Source organism: Melospiza melodia, chromosome 5 (assembly GCF_035770615.1).
Source record: "Melospiza melodia melodia isolate bMelMel2 chromosome 5, bMelMel2.pri, whole genome shotgun sequence".
Lineage (NCBI taxonomy): Eukaryota > Metazoa > Chordata > Aves > Passeriformes > Passerellidae > Melospiza > Melospiza melodia.
In genome coordinates this window covers 84,523,566-84,546,389 of record NC_086198.1, presented here as the reverse complement: position 1 = coordinate 84,546,389, position 22,824 = coordinate 84,523,566, and the positions used below count along the sequence as shown (strand labels likewise).

The 22,824-nt window shown below is 39.1% G+C and overlaps 1 protein-coding gene across 1 annotated transcript in view; it reads left to right on the top strand.

Annotated features, from left to right (window-relative positions):
- Window positions 1-3,631: 3,631 nt before the first annotated feature.
- The window catches only part of KCNIP4 (potassium voltage-gated channel interacting protein 4), a 388,652-nt gene continuing 369,459 nt past the window's right edge, over window positions 3,632-22,824 (top strand). Inside the window, exon 1 of the mRNA XM_063157713.1 lies at window positions 3,632-3,742. Coding sequence (XP_063013783.1) covers window positions 3,682-3,742 — 61 coding nt within the window. The 5' untranslated portion in view covers window positions 3,632-3,681. The remainder of the gene's footprint in view (window positions 3,743-22,824) is intronic.

Below are 22,824 nucleotides of genomic sequence, written 5' to 3'. Positions count from 1 at the left end.
GAATACACACAATTATTTTTAAGGATACATTATTACACTGAATGACTCAAACCTAAATGAAATACACTTCTGAGAACAAAAATATTCTTAAAATGTATCATAGAGTGAAGAACAGTTTCTTTCCCATTTCTGAATAAAAAATAGCAAAATTAACTTTTATTACTTTTTGGAGAAGGAAGAATATTTTTCCTAGATGTAAGTGACAGACTGATTTAGCTGCTGGGTTTCTTTTTTCCTTTTGAAAAACATTGTGAGTGACATGCAGTCACAAAATGTAACCTAATGATGAATTCTTCTGGGCATCAAGAAATCTCCCACCTGGAGAGCCATTCTCTAGCAGAGGAAGCACTGCCAAAATAAATGGCTTCTCTGGACAGGCTTAGAAAGTAACATGGATGTGTTGGATATTTTGTGGCTTCTATTTGTTCTATTCAAAATTTTAATTATATAATATTCAGTTTCTTAGTGCTGATACAATTTGAGTAACACAGCTGAACTACTGTGTTAACCTTTGCAGATGTCCCAAGACCAGTGAAAGGAGTGAATATTTGGGTATTGCTGCACATTTTCTGGGTCTGAGCCTTTTCTCATCTACACAAAGAGGGAGGAAAAAACCCCAAGCCCTCCTTGTTAGGAACATGCTACCACTAGCAATCCTGCTGGTTATTTTTTATTCACCAATGATTTGATTTTCTCTTTTGGAAGAAAATGTCTCCTTTATCATTATTTTAGCATCATGATTTAACACTTAATTCACATATGACATCTTTTAAACAGATGTGGAAATCTGAACTTAATTTGGACACACTAAATTACAATTATGTTAAGTCTTTCCAGTTAGTTTACATTTGAGGCAAACAGGAATATGCTTACCCAGATTCTAATTTAAAAATTAGATAGAAACTACATCAACTACTTCAAGAAGAAATTAAAATTTTATCATAAGGCACTGGAAAAAAGTCTTCAGCTATACATGTAGCATTAAATACACGCTCAAGGTATTATTAGTATTTAGCTCCAAAAGATATATTTGAAACAAATAAGAAAGAAAGGAAGTCGTTATATATTTTGAAAAGTAGAAACTAGAATGAAACTCTATATTTGTAGAAATACAATTATATGTTGAAATGTAATTATATAGAAGGGATGAAATCACAGCTGATGTCAATTTTTACTGGATGTTACATAGAGCAGATACTTGGGCTTGACATGCTAATTGGAGGAAACTTAATCAGGTTTGGTAAACAATAAAGAATTTGCCCTTTAAAGCAAATTTGGAAAAATGTCCCATTGTGATATGAACATTTTGTTTTACATAAAATATCAAAATGACACCAGTTTTTGTAAGAGAAATATTTAAAACTCAAGAGAACAAAAATGAAGGAGTATGCAGAGAAAATTACTTGGAACCAGGCCCATCAAGAAGAACAGGAGACAAAGAGCAAATGGATGGAAACAAGGAGAGCAAGCATAAAAATAAAGCAGATGAGATTGAGAGAAACATGCAGATTTAGGGAGACAGTTAAGTTTATTTGGGTCGCTTTCTTTTTCCTTTGCCTCAGACACAATTCATCTTTGAATTGACACACACCACCTTATCTGTAAAAACCTGGTAGGCACTTCTGTTTCATGTTGTGCTGTATACCTGTAATTCATTCTAAGACACAAGATGAATGTATGGGTATTCTTGATGTATTACTACCGTTCCTGCCTTAGTTCAATCTGCTATGGCCAGCTGCTCCCGTACATTTAGAGATGTTTTGTAACTCACAGAGTTCGGATACAATGTTGGTGTAGAGCAAAGGGAAGTGACTATTGTAAATATGAATTGCTTCACTCTGAAAACTGTGTGTATGTAACGAGAAGGGTTTGCTCTGAATTGTGATAAATTAGAGTTTTCTGTAAGGTTAGCTTCAAAGTAAGCTCAAATTCCGATAATGAGATAAAATCCTGATCTCTGTTCTTACTACTTTGAATTTCTTTGATGAGAAGAGCCATATCCTGACTACTTGAGGATTCACCTTATAGAAGGGAAATATTTTGAGGGAACATGACAAATACAGTGCTCTGAATCCTGTCTCTCCTGTCCACTTGAGGATTCACCTTATAGAAGTGAAATATTTTGAGGGTATATGACAAATACAGTGCTCTGAATCCTATCTGTCCACAGCCTTACCTCAACCTCTGTCAGCGAATGTATTTTTGTCAAAAAATAACACTTGGCAAAAGCTACCCGACATTGTGTTGTTCTTGCAAGCGTTACACTACACTGTGGTTTCTCTGTCCGTTCAAGACTTCAGTCATTCCATCATTTTGGGGTTGAATCAGACATAAGTTCATCCCAGTGAATAAAAGGAGATAGAAATCCTTTCCTAAAGCATTGTTTGGCAACACGGCATAGGAATTACTCCTTTATCTTTCAACTTATAAGAATCTTATTAATACAAGGATCAAGGAATAACATGAAATAAGATGTCAAAACTAAGGTACTGGGTAGCTAAGCCTATAACCCTTATGTGCCTTGAAAAGAATTACTATAATTTTTTGGGGCTGAGCACAACGAGGAGAACTGGGATTTCTGAAACACGTCATTATTCATGCAGGGGTAGACGGAATCGTAAAGACTGAAAAATTAACTGTGTAAAATTGAACTGGGAGAACTATCATTATTGAAGCATTTTCTAATGGTATGTCATGTGTCATAGTAGACTTTGATAAATTAGAGGTGTTAAGAAGATGTCTTAAAATGCCCTTTCCAAAACATACGCTGGGGTTTAGGGAGTGCTCCCAGCCTGTGCTAAGCCCGACGGAGGTGTCCGAGGGGCGCAGCTGCGATGGGAGCTGCCCTGCGCTCGGTGCGCTCCGTGCCCGGGGCAGCCCGCGGCTAACAGGTGATGCGGGCCCCGCCTGTGTGCGCTCCGTGTCCGGGGCAGCCCGCGGCTAACAGGTGATGCGGGCCCCGCCTGCGTGCGGCCCGGGCAGTCCCCACGGCCGCCCCGCTCCGAGCCGCTCCGGGGCCCAGGTGCCAGCTCAGCCCCGCGGCGGCTGCGGCCCCGGGGCAGCTCGGGGAGGGAGGTAAGCGAGCCCAAGCGCTCCGTGTCCCGGCAGGGAAGGGAGGAGGAGGTAAGCCAGCCCAAGCGCTCCGTGTCCCGGCAGGGCAGGGAGGGGAAGGTAAGCGAGCCCAAGCGCTCCGTGTCACGGCAGGGAAGGGAGGGGAAGGTAAGCGAGCCCAAGCGCTCCGTGTCCCGGCAGGGAAGGGAGGGGAAGGTAAGCGAGCCCAAGCGCTCCGTGTCCCGGCAGGGCAGGGAGGGGAAGGTAAGCGAGCCCAAGCGCTCCGTGTCCCGGCAGGGCAGGGAGGGGAAGGTAAGCGAGCCCAAGCGCTCCGTGTCCCGGCAGGGAAGGGGTCGCGGCCGCGGCCCCGCCGGAGCCCCGCGCCGAGCCCGCCCCGCGCCGCGCGGGTGGCGGGGGAGGCGCCGCCGCCGAGGCGGGGCCGCGCTCCCGTTCCCGCTCCCGTTCCCGCTCCCTCTCCGCTCCGCCGCTCCCAGCCCTGCTCCCGCTCCCGCTCCCGCTGCCATCCCGCTCCGCTCCGCCGTGCCCAGCCCCGCTCCGCTCCGCTCCGGCGCGGCCCCGCTGCGGCCGTGCTGCCGCGCTTTCCCGGCGCGGCTCCGGGCGCCTCCCGGCATGGACGTGAGGCGAGTGGAGAGCATCTCGGCGCAGCTGGAGGAGGCCAGCTCCACAGGCGGTAGGACGCGGGCGGCGCGGGGACGCGCTGAGTTAGCCGGGGCTCTCTCTGGCAGCGAGTGTGGCTGCTCGGCGTGGGGCGGGGAGGGGGAGCTGCCCGCCCGTGCGAGGGGCGAGCGCGCCCGCGGGCAGATGGATGTGTGCGTGGCTATGGGGACGGTAAACGAACGCTTCGTGCCTGGGATTCGGGCTGAGAGGCGTTCAGGGGCTTCGCGAATCCCGCCCTAAGCTGCCTGCTCGGACCTAACTGGTACTTTTGCCTTTGCTGAAACGACTTGGGGCTGGGAGTGATCCTCCAGGGCACATCCTCTCTAGTGACCAACTTCAGGAGGTAATTTTGGTCAGGCTCCCTTACACCTCCTGCTTTGGTTTCCATTGCACCTCTCTGATGCCTAAGCGGCAGCTATTTGATGGAGACCAGCTGCTTCTGGTAAGCCTTCTTTGGTGCCTTTCTTTCTCTGTACCTCACATTGCCGTTACACATTCACCTGAGAAAGGCTACAGGATAACTTGAATTTTAGGGAGGAAAAAAACATGTCTTCTATCCTCCACAGGGATTTTGACTCCTGGAGTGCTAAGAGTTTTTTCTCAGTTATTTAAGAACGAAGCTTCTTGGGTGCAGTGCGTGTAAGTGTTGCCGAGAAAAGTGTTCAGCTCAAGCCAGCTGGATAAGCAGAGGATAGTTGGACAGTTAATGAAAAACTTTGCAAAACAGGCAGTCAAAAACAGGGAAAACTTATTTTCTTAGAAACAGTGTTTCTTGCTTTGCAGCTAGATTTCTCATGAACTGTGATGCCAGTGTAGAATAGTAGCCTTACCAACAAGTTGTTTGAAAGACTCAGTGCAATCCCACCATTTGCTTGATTTCTAATGCTTCAGAATGCATCTTCTGCTTGCTTGAAGAGGTTCGCAGCCATGTGTTTCCTGCTGGATTGTACCAGGTTTTTCTCTTTTCTTAATATCCTAGCTTTTTTATGTTTTAGAATGTGTAGCGTTTCATGTAGGATACCAGGTCATTTGTGTTGGGGATAGGGAACTTTTGTATTTGACTGTGCTATCAGCTCAATTGTAAATCTGTCTTTGCATTTCACTAAAGTTTTGGGAAAAAATGTGTCGTCATTATAATTATCCAATAAGGAACATGGCCACAAAAGTGGTGTTGTGATACTTCTTGCTACTTTTCAGATCCAGCACCCTCAAGTTATAATTTAGGCTTTTCCCTCCATGTACCACTTCAGCCTTCTGGCTGTAGCCTCTTAGAGGTCTGGAAGTCAAACTGTTTTTCCATAACACATACATCATCAGAGACAAATGGCGAGCAGGCTCTTGCCTACCTGTGCAACCACCATGCAGGACTGTTCAGCCAAAACAAAACTGGGGTCATGATTCAGGCATAGTGGGGTTGTACAGCTGCTGTTGAGGAATTATTTGGTTTGTGGATCATTGATGTAGGTATTGAAGCATAAAGAGAGTTTAAAGGTTAATTTTATTTTTCTAACAGGTATAGTTTGCAGTAGCAGGAAAGTGTCTATACAAAAATTGGGGGAATATCTGAATCCGTGTCATGCAAGTAATAGGAAATACCCAGATGATGTTTTTATGGAAATTGCCTTCAGTTGAGCTGTATATTAGATGTGTTTTCTCTTTTGGTTCTCTTGATATGCATGCGTAGTAGCTTTTAAAAATTAATGACAGCTTTAATTCACTTCAAGCTTGTAATGGTGAAAAGAAGTAAGTTACACTTTTGCACTCTTTTAGAGCAAGAAAAATCTGACTGAAACATGACTTACTGTGCAAAAAACATTTCTCAAAAGTAAGTTTTTATGCCAGAAAAAGAATGCCAGAAAGATAAAAATGACAGAGCTAGAAGGAAATACCTCCTTTCTTTTGGAGAATGACATACATTACTCAACAGATATCACCAGTGTGATGTGATGTGATGTGAAGCTAACAAGTGTCTAGCTTCACTCCTTTGGGCTTTCTTCTTATGTGAAACAGCCCATTTATTTTCATCTTCCCACAGTTTTGGCCCTTTTTTGTCTAAACTTTCCTTTACACTTCTCTCTAGCTGTCTCCCTCCAGGCTCTTAAATGTTCAACTCATTTTCAGTGCCATGAGCATTTCTGAATGTACCTGTCTGTTGCATTTTTAACAAGGAAGGTGGATTTTTTTCTCATTAATTCTCTTCAAATAGAATCATAGCTTCAAACGTTAGTCATTTTTAAATGGTAATGCCTGCAGTAGAGCTGTTACGGGGATTTGATGTTAATGCACGAGAGTCAGAAAATGAAACCAACAAAAGTGCGACTGTTCCTCAATTTCATTTTTCCAAGTGAAATAAAACCCAAAAAATGCACAGGCAGCTTGAATAATGAGAATTATTAATGAAAAAGGCAACATTTTATGCCTTTTAACAGGTAGTGACTGCCTTAAGCTGATCTTCTCCTTACATTTAATTTTGCACCTTGCAGGGCTTCTTCTGATTCAAGGGCATTCAAATTAATGTCAATTGAAGCACCACTGAGAGTTGTTGAAGTATGAGACTGTTTCCTCTGTGGAATACTGAGCCATTGTAAGGATGAACTGTTTCATTCCTCTGCCTCATGAGATTGTCTTTATCAATGTTTTATCTATCAGAAAGCTGCATTTGTGCTAGTGATAATCAAAACTCATCTGCTGCTGGGTACAGGCATGCAGTGTCTTAGCAAAATGAGAAGAGCAGAGAGAGATTATCAGTAAAAGTTTGTGTGGGTAAGAACAAGTTTAATCACAAAATGTCCTGTGGGTTCAATATCTAGGACAAACTTAAGCTGTTGGGAATACTAATATGAATAAGGCATTATCACAGCAACTGGTTGCTTTGCTTTAGGGTGTGATGAATTCAGAATGGGCATTGTGCTGACCAGTGTGACCATGCTTATTCAAAAAACATAAATATTTATGAAAGCCATGGTGTCATTTATGCCAAGTTTTAAAGAGTTTCAGTTATTAGACAAGGCAGTTCATGTTATGAAAAGGGTTGTAATTTCTACATTGTGGGCAGAAATACCACAATGGACCAAATAGTATTATTAAGCAGTGTTTATCCAACTTTTTTTACTTAGAGTTAAATATTCTCTGCCATACCTCTGGGACATCCTTGTGCACTAGTGCTCACTTTTGCTTTTAATGAATGACTTATCTTGTTGCTTGGGGCATTCTTAGAAGACAAAGGAAATAGTGCTAAAAGGACAAAAAATTACATATTGAATAAGCTGAAAATAGGAAGTTAGGGAAATGGATGCTAAGAAAAAGTAAGAAAGTGATAAAATATACTGGGAAACAATTACAGGAAAAAAAGAAGAGGTGGGAAGGGGGAAAGGAGGAAACAGATTTTGTATCTTATGTGTTGAAGTACAAAATCTGTGTTAGTAGTGGGTATTGGACCAATTTCTTTATATCCCAGTTGGGATTCATCTGACACAATGAAAAGCAGGCAGTGACTTTCCAAGTGATGTGCACCAATATTCATATCAATGTGATCAGTTGGTTTGTCTGGGAGTTCCATCCAAAGAATGAGCTGTCAATCAAGAGTCAGCCTTACTATTTTTACTAATGATCTGTTGTCTCCAGACACTCTTCATCATTGGATTCTTTCAAGATTCTGATGGACAGGGTGCTGGTCTATCTTGTCTAGACTGTGCTAGAAGTGCTGCTGCCAAATGCAATGCTTTTCCTGTGAAATCTGCAAATACGTAAAGGAAGGAATAAATTAAATGGACTCACGAACTAATAAAGGATGTGTATGTGTGATGGAGGTGCAAGGAGATGCAAATATTTTCAGTGTAAAATATACATTCTACTCCTGCAGCGTGGAGGAAACAATTGACACTTAAGAGAACTGACTGCAGCATAAGCCTCTATATAAAATTTGAGTTCTGCCTCCCTCTCCAGTTCCTCTGTTCAGTGAGGATAAAGAAGTAATTACATGCAAAATTCTGTTATGGAGAGTCATATTTGACATGAGTGCTGAAAATAAAGGCTTTCCTCAATATAAATTTTACATAATGTAAACATCAATTTTTACAAAATAAAGCTTTCTTCTTAATTATACTGTCTGTCAAGATTACTACCTATGCTCGGAGAGATGATATATAAATAACTGAACATCTGGACAAGCTTCAGGTGTACTTGGCTTAGAGAATTTATGCTTTCCTGGGGTTATTAGACTTTTTGAAATGTATAGAGGCAGATTTGGTACCTCACAGGAAGTGTAGCCATAAAAGAGGTAGCTGGTGTGTGTCATGGAAAGCTTTTACAGTGTATCAGATAAGCACTTAGGACTTTGGGTTGGAGCTGAATATTTGATCTGTGCAGCATTCAGCTGCAATCTATCCCATCTCAGTCTCTCAGTTTGCCATTGTGATTTATTCGGAATCTTTGGCACTTGAAAAAGAAAGTATCTAAAAATACAACGCCTGATTGCTTCACTGTTTCATGGATATGTGCATTCCTGCCAGGCTGTCCTACTATCATCTCCCCATCCCCCTCACCAATTCTGCTGGTCCTGTCTTTCTTTCAGGTACCAAAATAGACTGTATTTGAACTCTTCCTTGCCAAACAGATGCTGGCCATTTATTGTCTCCTATGAGCAGAGACCATTAGTCCTGTTTGAGATGAGAGAGAAAACATTAGCAAACAGTTGTGGTCTTGGAAGTCAAGGATCCAAATTTCAGTAGTTGAAGTCGACACAGTCTGAACCAAGTAGGATTCCCTTCCTTATTAGCACAGACTTCTGGGACTTAAGAAGTGCAGATACTAAACCTTCATTATTTGGAGCACACTGTGGTGGAGGTGTTTAATGGATGATTTGTCTCCATAGTGTTTGGCTTGAACTGTAATGTGTGGCTGCCCCAAAAGCAAATGGACAAGAGTTTGACATAGGCATTTGTTTTTCGATAGTAGCTGTCTTTTCAGAATCCTAGTTTCTCTGGCAAGAGCTTTGCTTTCCATTGCTTTGATGGCTAAGTAGTGTTTGGCCTGGATTTCCCACTGAGGACACCAGGTAGAATGAGGAAGAGAAGTGAATGTGCGTGTTTTGGGGCCTATAGAATTGTGGAAAGCATGGAATCCAGTTTTCTGTGATGTTCTCAATTGTTAGCTCGTAATTGTGTTACAGGAGCTTTAGGATCATATAGATCATGATTCGATTTATTTTTCCCTCATCATTTTCCATTCTCACACACTACAGGAGAGATTGTTTCTGTTATCACCTTCATGCATGCAGCAGCAGAGGAGGTTGGGCACTAGATTTATTTCCATGAATTTGGGAGATCTGTAGACAGCAATAAACTGGCAGCAGTTTAAAATATGTGGTTGAGTTGGAAATATATTGAATCCATTCGCCTCTAAGAATAAACCCAAACACAGAATAAAAGCTGTATATCTGAGCTCATACTGTGTTTTATTTCTGGCAGCCCAGCAGAGACTTAATATGGTATTAAAAGGAGCTCTCTGTCAGAGTTCTGAAAATAAATATAGTGTTTCTCTTTTATATTCTTTTTCACCTATAAAGCAAATTTCTTTAGAGGTACACTTTATAGTTGTGCTCCCCTGTTTTATGTTTATAATTTACACTACTGTAACACAAACAGTGGTAGGAAAGTCACAGGTTCTTTTGTGTCCACTGGAGAAATAAACTGGAGGTGGAATGCGTGATAATAGAGAATCCTAAAATATAGACAGTTTGCCCTATTCAGAAAAATGATGCATTTAAATGTTTGGATTTTATTGTAGGAGATAATACCTTTGTTTGTCTACCAGGTATTTTTCACCAGCTAATGCATAATCCCCAAGCACAGTTAAATGTTTAGCACTACACAGCACATTATACCCATATGCCACAAAGTTGCCAAGTGGTGACAGCATAAAAAAAAAGTCTTCCAAATCTGAATATCCTAAGACATAGACTTCAAGCTGGTTGATCTATATCATGCAGTCAGTAAGAAAGGGTTTGCTATTTTATTGACAGGTAAATAGCCCCTCAATTTTACTGATAATGTTTTCTTGTTCTTACAATTTTCAGTTACCTCTCTTTATCTCCAGATAGTTATATTATGAATATTGCTGTAGTTAATAGGTTTTAGTAGAGAACATCTTTTTTTTAAAATCAAACTTTTATTAATAATCCAGAGGAACATTTCGGATTTATTAGAAAGGTAAACAGTAACCACAAAGTGTGATGATGGGTCTGATGGGAACAGTGGGAACAGCCAGAACAGCATGTCATCACAGTAAGTCATTTGATTATTGTGACTTTTCCTGAACCCTTTGATACTGGTGGGAACAATTGCAATGAATAAGGATTTTTAAAACTAAATGCAGTTATTTGACTTAGAAATTTCAGTGATATTACAGACTGGGTTATAATAAAAGCGCATTGAAAAACAAGTTTGTGCCAAAATGAAAACATATGAAAAAAGATCTATCCCAAGTATTTGCAGTAAATTGAAAAAGAAAAAAAAAAAGTTTGATTTTTAAAAAAATAATTTAACATGGTTACACGATGCAACTTGAAACAGTCATCTTTTGAAAGTCACACTATGTAACATCTGTCAGATACAAGCCCTATTGCAACCGAACATGGAGGTTTGGGATTTTATAATATATAGAGATGTCTGTGTACATTCTAAGCACCATAAATTAGCAATCTGTAATCACATTTTCAAAATCCCTGCGCCAGTACTGCTATAATGGTTTTTTGTTTGTTTGTTTTGGTTGGTTTTTTTTTCCCATAAATGTTGCAGCTCATAGTTTCAAAGAACACTCGAGAAAGATTGACCCTTTTTGAGACTGTTTTAGAGTGTGCCAAAGCATGTTGCACCAACAGCTCCTGGGCCTTTTGCAGCAGGAGGTGCTCCCTCCCCTGAGAGGGGTCAGGGCAAGCCCCTGCACACACACAGACAAACAGACAGACACACAGACACACAAACAGACACATACACACAGACAAACAGACACAGACACACAGACACAGTCACGTACACACAGACAAACAGACACACAGACACAGACACACAGACAAACAGACACACACACAGACACACAGACACACAGACAAACAGACGCGCACACACACACACACACACACACACACACACACAGAGAGTTAGCACCACGGCTGGCAGGAGCATCCCTGTCTGTGCCTGTGCTTTCCCTGGGCTGTGTGGAGAATGAAAAGTGCACTGTGGGATTACAGACCCTACCTGAGTGGTTAAAAGAAAGGAGAGGACAAAGACCAGGAAATGCCTTTTATGTGTGTGGCTTTAGTGGTGTCTGAGCAAGTGGACTTGGGGATCTGCTGTTCTGTTACCTTTAGAGATAATTGAATCCTGTTTTAAGGGATTCTGTCTTAAAAAATGTAGGAGAAAAGAATAGTCCTGAAGAATAGTCCACTGAAGCAACATAACAGATGTGTATCGGGGATATGCAACCATAGATTCATGTTTTGCCTCATTGTGTGCTGGTAGCAGTATGATAGGTGTTTCTTCAGATCACCATAGGTCTTGAGTTTTGACTGTTTTGCTGGTTTTAACCCAGGCTATTCAGATGTCCTTAATCATTCTGACTGTTGGCTTATATTCCAATGCTCAGTAAGTGAATTGTATACTGCATATTTTCTGATGCAGTCTTTCTATTCTGTGTATTATTTTCCATGTTGATTTATGGACATTTGAGTTTATTGTAAAGTATCATCTGTTGTAATGCTATCTATAAAGAAAGATAAATCTAGGCTTTTTGTTTGAGGTATTGTGTGGTGGCAGCATCGACCTGCTGGTAACTGAAACAAATATACATTCAAATTTGTTGTTATTTTAAAAAAGGTGCTGTAATTGACATACACACACACTTAGGTGCTGCCCTGATTTCTGCACAGCCAGTCTACCAAATCTAAGATGAATAAGAAAAAGAAAAATAAACAAAGTAGGTGTGCAAGTTGTGATGATGTGCAGTATGATTAAAATACAGAGAATTTCATGGTATTGTTTCAGTAACTAGGTCTACTTTATATACTGCATTATTCATTGATCTTTGTGGTGGTGATGAAGTGGGGTTTCCCAGTTCTGTTTTTTTTTTTTTTTTTTAATATCTCGCATTGTGCATTATCTTGCAGAATTGGGTAAATGAGAGAAGTACCTCTGTGTCTAGGATCTATCTACTCGCTATACTGTTTGCTTCAAAGGTGCTGCTTCCAGCCTTCTCTGCCTGGTAGATGGCTGGTAAATGGGAAAGAGGAGGTCAAAGAGCAGGATGGGTTTGGTAGACAGGCGATGGTGTTGCCCTTTCTGCCTTCTTTTACATGATGATGACTACAAACCTCTTTGCAGGAGATTGACACCTCCAACTCTGTCAGGCGATGGCTCCTGCTTCTGTCAGTCTGTCACTTGGAAGCACATATGAATCCCTCAGCTCAATGGGCACTTTCTGACCTTTTTTGCATAATCTTTTTCCTCAGAGGGATGTTATTTCTAGGTTACATGCTTCTTTCTTGGTTGCTTGATTGTCAGTCAAAGGAGAGGAGAGTAGGTGATGCATCCAGTGGAACTGGTGGTCTCTAATGCATGTTTTATAAAACAGAATTCTGACAGACTGGAGGAAAAATAGCACGTGGAGGTTTAAGTGAGGGGGAAGCAGACATGACTGAGAGTATAGGGACATAGTTCTTTACATGGCACACCTGCTGTCAAGTTTCTCCCAGTACCTTAAATCTTTACTAAAAATATGAGCTAGTAGGACTTAAAATTAGACAGACTTACACACCTTGTTTATTGTTTGACTGGCAGAGTTGAACAATATTTAGACATTATTTTGACTCATAAAAATACTGTTGTCAGTTACAGCTTTTGTTTGCATTCAGCTACTTTTCTCATACTAAACTAGAATAAAGTAATTCTGTGTTTCAATATAGACTTATAAAGATCTCTTCCTGTATATAAAGGCCTTGAGCCTTGACAATCAGTACAGACTTGACAATCAGTACATTTTCTTCTTGAAAATATGGGAGGTGTTCAGCTAAAATCCCATGTTGTGCTAAAAAAACCAAACCTCTACTCTTAATTTAGCTTGTTTTACTTTGCCAGAGTTCAAAAATGACTGCTTATACTTAGAAATGCAAAAGTAAGAATGTTTTGACCTGTTTAGGTAGTAAAACTACCTAAAAAGTGTCAGTAAATTCCTAATGTCTTATTAAGCAGTGTTTTATCAGCAGTTGCTTTAATCAACAGCACTTAAATTGCTGCTAGGCTGACAATCTGTTAGGACTTTTTCAATTGAACAATTTAGAAGAAAGTAGGCTTTTTTTGGTGTATTTTTCTTTTCCTTTAAAGAACCCAAAGCATTAATAATGTGTTTTCATGTAAGCCTTTTTACAAAGAATATGTACAGAAATGCTAAATCAGTTTAGTGACTAATTCCTCCATGAAAACGAACAAGAAAACATTGATGGCATTATCAAACCACCCCTTGGTAGGCAGCAGCTCACAATCCTGACTGTGGGGATGATATATATACTTTCCATTCTGCAGGTGTAGTGTTAGAATAAAGGAGTATGCAATAGCCAACACACACAGTTCATTAGGTAGTTTCTTCTTGCAATAACACAGAATGTTTTGTGTTCCAAGAGGGGTGTGTATTGGTTAAATGCACCTTGCACTCAATCAATTAATGTAGATCTTCTGGATCCATCAGTGCCTGTTTCATTCTGATTGAAAGCCTGACCTTGCAGCAGCTGCAGTTCAGTGCAGTGTTGGTAGCTGAGGATGATCCTGTTATACTTAAGAAAGGCATTTGTTCATAACTCCTTGACTTTAGTTCTTCAGGTTCTGAAGCTTCTTACAGAGAAGGGAAGAAACAAAGCTTTTGTCTCTTCCTGCATAGTCCATAATTTCATAGGCCAAAACTGAGGCTGTAGGGGGTACTCAGCTATATTGACAATACACCCTGTAATGCTAATACAATCTTACCATGCTAATATAATGAAAAAGAATATGAGAATGTGAGAAGTAAATAGAGATATCAAAAGACAACCTGTTTACTTATTCAAAATAATGAAGAGCATTTCTAATCCAAATCACCAAATCTGCAACTTTTAAAAGTCAGTTAATTATTTACTTTCTGGCAAACAAAACTTCCTCAAGGAATGCTGAGATTTTTGTGTAATATCTTCATTTGAGAAACTTTCATTATAAGAAAAAAAAATCGTACTACTGGCAGAGTTGTGACTTTTCTGGCTGAGGACAAGAGAAATAGACATATACTCAGTCAAGTTTACATGTTTGTGTTTGTCTCTCAATGCCAGGCAGACAGTGACTAACCAGGCTGACTGCATACAATTGTGTGTAATCCATACAGCCTGCTCAAGGCTAGAGCCTGATACAAAATCCAGCTCAAAAATTCTATTACATTGGATTTCATTTGTATTTTTGAGATAAAAGCGATAAAAATCCATGGAATCACAGAAAAATGTTTTGGAAGAGAAGGTGAGAAGTCTTCCTGTTTCTCCTGATTCCCCAAGGCAGGATCAAATATTCATATTCTGGTTCAGATGGCTTTTTGCTCAATGTACTTAAAATTCACCACTACTGGGTGCTTTATGACATTGTTGGTTAATCTATTCAAGAATTTATCTTTCCTGATACAAACTGTTTCCTAGTCCTAAAGTGAATCTTCTTACATTTAAAGCCTGGTACCCAAATTGGATGAAATACATAGCCAGGATTTTATAGTACTGAATAGGACAAAAAATGCATTTGGTATGTCTTAGATTTTTGTCCTGTTTATAGTTTTAAGTCTGAACTGCTGTCCCTTCCAAAGCAGCCTTCCACCTATCCTCAGCCTGTGATTTAACATGCTCAGCAGTGGCAGACTTCCCAGACAACTTCCCAGTTGTCACCTGAATAGTTTTTCTCCACTCTGTTTCAACAAGATAGATAATTTCTCTGGAAGTTTACTTGATAGGTTCTAAATTATCCTTTACAAATGATAACTGTTTTTGAGTGTTGCTTTTTATCTTCTAACTTTCAAACTTGTTGGAAGGTTACTGACTACAGTGCTTGAAATTGGAAAATCGAAAGTAGGGTAAAGATTTCAACTTATCTGCCCATCACAAATGAGAGATTTCAGCTTGCCCCTGTTGATGGTAGTTTTTCTCATCCTGCAAGAGCTCTGTAGGTTACTGCTTCCATGGAGATGAGATCAGCTGCTCCCAGTTTGTGTTGGGAGTAAGTTCTGCCCTTGCAGTGCACAACTCTTTGTATGAATTAGTTCTCGAGAATTTGGGACGAGGTAGGAATCATTGTCTTGCAAGAAATAACAACCATCAACTTTTCCTCATCTCTATGAGAAGCTTGATGGAAGGCTGTGTGGATTCTCAAGGGCCTCCAGAGCTCTTTTATGATCTGAACAGATATTCCAAATAAATAAAGAAGCACAGCTTAACTTGCACTTCTTTCCAGCTATTTATTGCATTTGGATCTTCAGAAAGAAAACTTTGTCAGTGACCCTTTTATGAACTCGATCTTTTCTAAGAATATTTTATCTCTTGAACATTTGATATGTAGCATGAACTTAGTTCTCTCTTCCATAAATAAAAACTGAAGACAGTTACTTTAAACAATTTTTTAACATGAAAAGTCAATGTCACAGGCAATAGCGAAGCTTTTGAAGTTTCAGGCATTTCTTATTTAGATTATTTTTATCAGTGCTGTACCATCTCACACTTGATAAGATGTGCCTCCGCTTTTATGAGTGTCTTTACTAAATGCTATTATAATGATAAAACAGGGTGTGCTCATTCCTCTCTCAGTTTTCAAGACTGATGTATCTAGGAGGCTTTAATCAAGAATATGTAATACATTTTAACTTTTAAACCAGCTTAAGCTTTTCTAGTTATGATTTTTGGTGTGCATACTCCAAAAGTATTTAACTTTTGTCCACTGCCTGATTAAAACCACCATTAGAATGGCGCTTGCATACCAATGACCATAGAGAATTTATTATCTGTCTTTACCAAATTCATTTTTACAGTCTGATAATTTAGGGATATGGTTCTTTAAGATTGTAGCTCTGGGAGAGTTCTGTGATAGCTGGTCTGTGGATGTTAATAAATTAAACTGTGTTTGACTTCAGTTGTGAGATGTGATAAAGCTGTTTTAATGAGCCCAGGCAGAGGCTTTTATCAGGCAGTCCTCTGGAGGCAGGGAGCTGGTGCTCTGGCTTTATAGCAGTCAGCATTCCCTGCTTTGGCTTTGCTGGGAAAATGTTACACTTGATTTTTATATGAATATATAACACCATCTTCTTTTCTGTATACTTTGGGAACTTCACAGTGTTCTGATTGACAGTTACTTTGTTAACATCCATCACAACTAATCTATTTTATACATTGTGTGTCTTTGTTTCACATCTTTTATTCTCCCTCTGAATTTTATGTCAAGTGTTCTACAAGTTTGTCATTCTAGCACTGCCCTTTTCCTTAAGAATAATTTTGTTAGACAGTTGACCTTAGCTGGAAATAAAGTGTGTAGTGAGTTCTATTTGTTGTGTCTGTTTCTGGGTAACTTTTTATTAGTCTATTCATAAGTCTTTTATGAAACTATTAAGCCAGTAATAACATACCTTTGATAGTACTATGATGGAGAGAACTACATTATTCTTGGATGATAGGATCGCACTGCTTTTGATCAGAATTGTCACCATCTTAAATTACTGGACATTTTCTGAAGTCTTGAAGAATAATTTGTAAGTGATAGAGAAACAAAATTGAGAAGTCTTGTGGGAAAAATCATTACTTTGTCAGTCTAGGCATTTGGGCTATGCCTATATATGGGGAACCCGTGATTGAGTAATAACGAGTAAGAATTTTTTCAGAGTTCTGTGAGTGACCAAGACACCGGCTCAGACTGGCAGGGAATCTGAATCGTTTATTCAAAAGAAACGAGCTGGTTTTATCCACTTTTTCAAGGCACAGTATTCCCTTTTATGGTAATTCTCACTACGTGACCTGTCCCACGTTGCCACGGGTTCTGAATGTCCTTCTGTGGGATGACCACACACTGTTCACCCGTCCGTCAGCTTCCAGCGGGCTCCTCTCCATAGGCTCTGCCACGTGGCACCTCCTGCACCCAGGGTCAGGTGGAGACAAGGTCCCTTGTGCCCTCCTGTGCCAATCTGTGCCACCATGGGCCCCTTGTGCCCTCCTGTGCCTCTGCAGTCACATCCCATGGCCCGCAGCTCAACTCCATCCCATCTCTTCCTACAGAGTTCCACTTCAGACTAATTCTAGTCTAGTTCAATTGACTAAATGCCTGCTAACATTTGTAGTGCATTAAGTGAGCTCCCAGAACGCATCTTCCCACTTAGCTCCACCTAGAAAAATCTGTGTATTCCGAGTGTGTTCCATGATGGGAACCATTAGGTGACTTGTGAAAGCTTGTTCCTGATCTGGGTGGAAAAGTAAACAGGTCCACATGTCAGACAGCACTCTGGGAGCTTTCCCATTCTCTGGGACCCAGAAGTTCTGTGAGCTTGTTTGAACATTTTTATCTCTTTGGCAAATTCAAATATGATCCTTTCCATTTTAGGCAATACTTAGGGAATCATGCTAATATTTTAGGGATTTTTTTCAAGATTAGGCCTACTTATTTTAGAATTTACTATATTAATACCACCAAAATTGCGTCTTTTTAGGATCAAATTTTCTGAGAGAGATTTTCTTAACATCTAATCACCATCATCAAGCATCATCATCATTATGCAGAATCTGCTTCTCATTTTCTGATAGAGAATGATTTCTGATAGCCTTTCTGCTATCTCTTGCCTGATTGACAATTTGCAATTAATTCATATTGTATGCATTCAGGCTGCTTGTTTAGTTGTGACTGGAACAGCACATGTGCAGAACATATTACAGACATGCCATCAGCGAGATGCCTCCTTCAAATGTATAGCTGTGTCAAAAATAAACAGCATAGAGTTTAACAGCAGAATACATGTGTGCTAGAAATTCAGTGCTGGACTTGGTCCATACAGCATCTTACATTGCCTTTTGCAGACAGTTCTGCAACTGGATGCAACACACCCTGGTAACTTGCTGTAATTTCTGTGTTTCAGGATGCTGTTGCTTGTCCAGAGAGAATATAAGAGTTCAGTAAAAACTGAGAAAGAAAATTAAGTCAATACTACTGCAAAGAAGGTTGGCTGTTTTTATAAATTACATTAGTTTGTTGTGGCGCTAAAGTTGGAACTTTAAGAATAGTGGGCCAAAGTACAGCTTGTTGAATGTTACAAGACTGTTTTCAAGTATTTTTAGAGTTTGAACATATGCATTGGGTAGCATTTCCTTGAACACCCTGGCTTTGAAATCTAATATTAGATTAGATTGTTTGCTATAGAAATAGCCACAAAGCCAAATTAACTTAATTTTATGTTTGTCAAATTTTCATGCTGAATAGCTACACCTCACAATTTCTTTCTATGTTAAGGAATCAAATTTATATTCAGAGTGATTATACTTCTTTTAAGTGCTCCTAAATTGCTTCTAAATCAAATTATTTCAAAGATGATGAAACTATCAGATTTATTCTTAGCTTGTATGAGTACCTTCTCAGCCTACTGCAAAAACTCTTTTGAAATCTCATATATATGCAGACTTGCCCCCCATATTCAGTTAACTTAGGAAAAAAATCACACAGGTTTATTTTTCCCAGAATTTTGTAATGGAAAGGCTTTCCATAATGGAAGCTAAAAATAGAAATTATTAATGGTAATTTTTTGAATTTTGAAAGTGACTGAAAGTTTCTATTCAGCACTGGTGAGGCGACACCAGGAGGGCGTCCTGTGTCCATTTCTGGGCTCACGAGTACAAGGGACACGTGGGCATAGTGGAGAGAATCCACCAAATATCCATCAAGGTGATGAATGCACTGGAGCATCTGTCCTATGAGGAAAGGCCTGGGACTGTCTGGCCTGGAGGAAAGAAGGCTCAGGGAAAATGTCATCAATAAATCAACACTGAAGGGAGGGAGCAAAGAGGGTGAAGCTCTTTTCAGCAGGGCCCAGTGACAAGAGCAGAGCCAAGGGGCACAAGCACAGGGGGTTTCTCTGGAAATGAGGAATGGGGGAGTGACCAAGCGCTGGGCACAAATTACCCTTGGAGGTTGTGCAGTCTCCCTGCTTGGAGATATTTCAAAGTCATCTTCAGACGGTCCTGGGCAAACCTGCTTTAGGTGGCCCTGCTTGAATAGGGAAGGTGAGACCAGATCACCTCTGAAGGTACCTCCCACCTCAACTATTATTATATGATGCTGGGACTGAAATGGACAACACTTTTTTTTTTTTAAAGAGTACATTGATTATAATAAATTTCTTGGGATACTTGTGGGATTTTCTTTGTATTTTTCAGCTTTGCTCACATTTCTGTCCACAGTTTTGTGTATAAAAGTTATTTCAGGGATGATTCTCACTGAAGAGAAAACTGGTTGAATATTTTTCAGCAAATGGCAGGGAAGATTGTAGTTGCATATGAAATAGAAAGAGTGGTTCTTCAGTGTAAGATGCACTTAACCAGTAGTTCATGGGTTGGAAATGATGTTCAAAGTTAAGTGATTCAGTTCTCAGAGCACTGCATAGGCACATCCAATCCCCCAGTTTTCTTTAACATATACTCAGTTTTAACATGTAAGCACTCAAACATTGCAGATTATTGCCATGATCTATCTGAAACTAATTTTTGAGAATGGATTGTTGTGTCAATATAGTTTTCTTTTCTCTTAAGACTCCTGCTAGTTTTGTATGCTTTAAAATAGAATCTGTTCCTTCTGCCATTTCTCTAGAACATTTCTCTAGATCTGTCTGTTCAACCTTGTAGGTCATCTGTTTTTGTGAAGAGTCTTCAGAGATCATTAATAGCTGGAAATTTGAGTAATTAGTGTGAAAATGTTGGATCTGTATACATACATAGAAGATGAAAAGAATCAAAAATAATTGAATTTTCTGTTTCATTGTTTTGGTGTGTATGGTACTTGATAGTGTTTTACATCTATAGTATTCTTAAAAGACCTGAGCAGAGGAATAAAAATGCTGGTGTGGGGTGAAGATACTGGGTTTTGCAGAATGTTTCAAAACCCGAGTCTTGGATGTGTACTAAGGTGTCATTTTTTCTCAGGGAAAATGTAAACTAGGTTAGGGGTTCTGGAGTTCTTTCATATTTTTCACTTTAAGTGATTTTGAAAGTTTTTTATGTGTTATAGCCCACAGCAGCAGCATCTAGAAATTACATAATGACCCACTTAAGAAATGCAGTCAGAACAGATGCTGCAAGACTCTGCTTTAACTCACATAGAGAAGATGTCTCCAGTCAGGTCAAAGAATTTTGCAGTTGCTTGATTAATACAGGGAGTTCCTCAGCAGAACTCAGGTCAATATTAGCCTATTTTGTAAAGAAAAATGTTTGGTGATTGTATCATAATATAAATCAGATACTCTTTATCATTATTTGAAAATACAGGACATTTTCACCTAATCTGAGGTTTTGTCCCTAATGCCAGGTGAGATACTGATATCACAATTATGGGTTGGTTTCTCTTTCTTTTTTTTTTTTTTTTTTTTTGTTTTTTTTTTTTTGTTTTTGTTTTTTTTTAATTGGTGATGGAAAAGTGAATCTTTAGTTCTTAAACTTCATTGCTAAAAATTATCGTGTTAATGAAAAACACATTAAAATGTTCGAGGCAAAAGCATGAGCTGAAATGTTTGTGCTTTCCATAGCTCTTCTTGTTAAAAAAGAATGGTCTTAGGTAGTATTTGTTCATTCTTAAAACACACTATCAACTTACCCTGCTTTACTAGCATTTGCTACATTTTACTAAAATTAAGCAAAAAAGCCCCAACACAGACATAGCCCTAATCTTTAAAAACTTTACAAATAGTTTTACTTTAAAATTTTGATTATCAGGTTATATTTTATGTTGAAGGCACACAAAGGAAAATTACCCATTAGATTTTACAAACTCATGGGAGTTCAGAAGGAGTTTCATACTCTGAGATAGTTCTGATGGGCACATTAGCTCTCTAATGGTTCTGAGGCAAGACAGACTTTAATGAATGTCTTCATTCTACATGTCTCGTACAAAAGACTCCAGTGGGACATTTGGTCAAGGTATCTTTCTGTTCTGAAAATATCATCTATTACACCTTGTCAATATTATACCAGGTATTTTATTAGAGAGAAGACAGTTCAATCAATAATTTGCTTATTATACTCATCCACATTACTCAAAGTGAAAAGAAAAAATAAATCCTTAATTTTCAGAAATGAAAATTAGAATTTCCATATAATAAAACATGGCTACAGCTGTACCTCAAACAAATGACCAAATTTACAATAATTAAAACAATGTAAAGAACCTTCAGGAAATACTTCAACTACTATGCTTGAGCTTTTCAGTACATCCCTCCTACCTATAATAGATCTGCCAATCTTGTACTTTCAGCCTTTTTGCTAAAAATGTTGGACTAAATTGAACACGGTAAGTATCCATTTGGTTTTGATTTGATTTTCTTTTTTAGATACAAATTATGCTCAAAATGCTTCTACTTTTTCACAGATTTTTTTTTTTTTTTGAACATAAGAACTGCACAACTACATTATGAATGTTCTTACCCTTCCACACTAGGAAAGCAATTGGGATTTAGTGTTCAAACCTCCTACAGGTAGCAGACTATCAGAAAACAGCTTATCCACAATCTGGCAAGCCCCATGTTCTTGGCATGTGCTGTATTTGCAGCAGAGAGCTCTGTGGTGCTGCTTGGTGAAGTCTCAAGGAATGTATAGCCAAGGATGGAGAAAACGATGTTGGTATTTTGCAGGGAATAATGCCATTTTCTGGGACAGGTGTCATGTTGAAACTCACAAAGTTGTAAGTCCACAGTGTAGGTGGAATTGCAGAGACCCAGGTTGTGTAAAATTATTTGTTTCTGGAAAACTCTAATGATTGCCACAAAGTGGTAGAGTGGACTTTTGGAGCTCCTTTGCTATTAACACCTTTATTTGGTGTCGAGTCATCCATGGGAGAGGTAAATCATAAAATTCAACTGAATTTATGCTTGAAAATTAAAGATATTAAAGGTATTTTTGATCAGGAGAGAGCCTTGCTCTGGTTCTTCAAGCTCCATGACACAATTATCACTACTGAAGATGGTAATCCATGCTCTAGATTGCAAGAAAAAGGTATTCAGAAGAGCCTGGTTATATTAATTTGCTACCTTTTACCAAGTTCTACCTTTTACCAAGTTAATGTAGAACCCCTTCAAGATCATGGCTCCTGCCTTCACTAAGTATGATGACTGTTAATGGTGGCTTGGGGCAACCTAGGGACAAATGAAACCTTAATTAAAGCTAGTGCTAAGTGCTGTATGTAGGCATCAACTTTAGAAAATAAAATCACTTAGGTTCAGTTATAAAGTTCTGGAATTAGTACACTGACAGTGATTTTAAGGGGAGAATTAGTGAAGTAATTTATTATTTTTACATTGTTTCTTCTGTCTTGCAATCAAGTTTACCTTGTCAAGTTGGGACATAGATGATACTGAAAGTCGGTAGCATACTTTTTTTTAAACATCCTGTTTATTAAAGTTGAAGTTAATGAGCCCCTAATTACTTTAATGTGGATGATAGAAGGCTTAGATACTATCCTGTGATTAATCTAGGAAAGGATTCTCATAACTAGTAATAGGGGAGGCACTTAAATTTAAAATTGTTTTTACTGAAGAGCCACTTCTTGTGGTTTTATGTGATTATTTTATAAAAGCTCTTCTATCTTTTGAGTGCTATAAACACTTGTTTAAAGCACATTTGATACCTTAAAGTTCTGAAACAATGGATAATTTTCATGCTTTTCCTTTCTGAACATTTGAATATGTCTGAAGTTACATTATATCATGCAGTGGTATTAGATCTGTATTCAAACAGAAAATAGAAAAATGAATGGGGGAAAAGAAAAAGAAGCAGAGATCTTGTCTATCTTCCCATTGTTGCCACTGTTTTTTGAT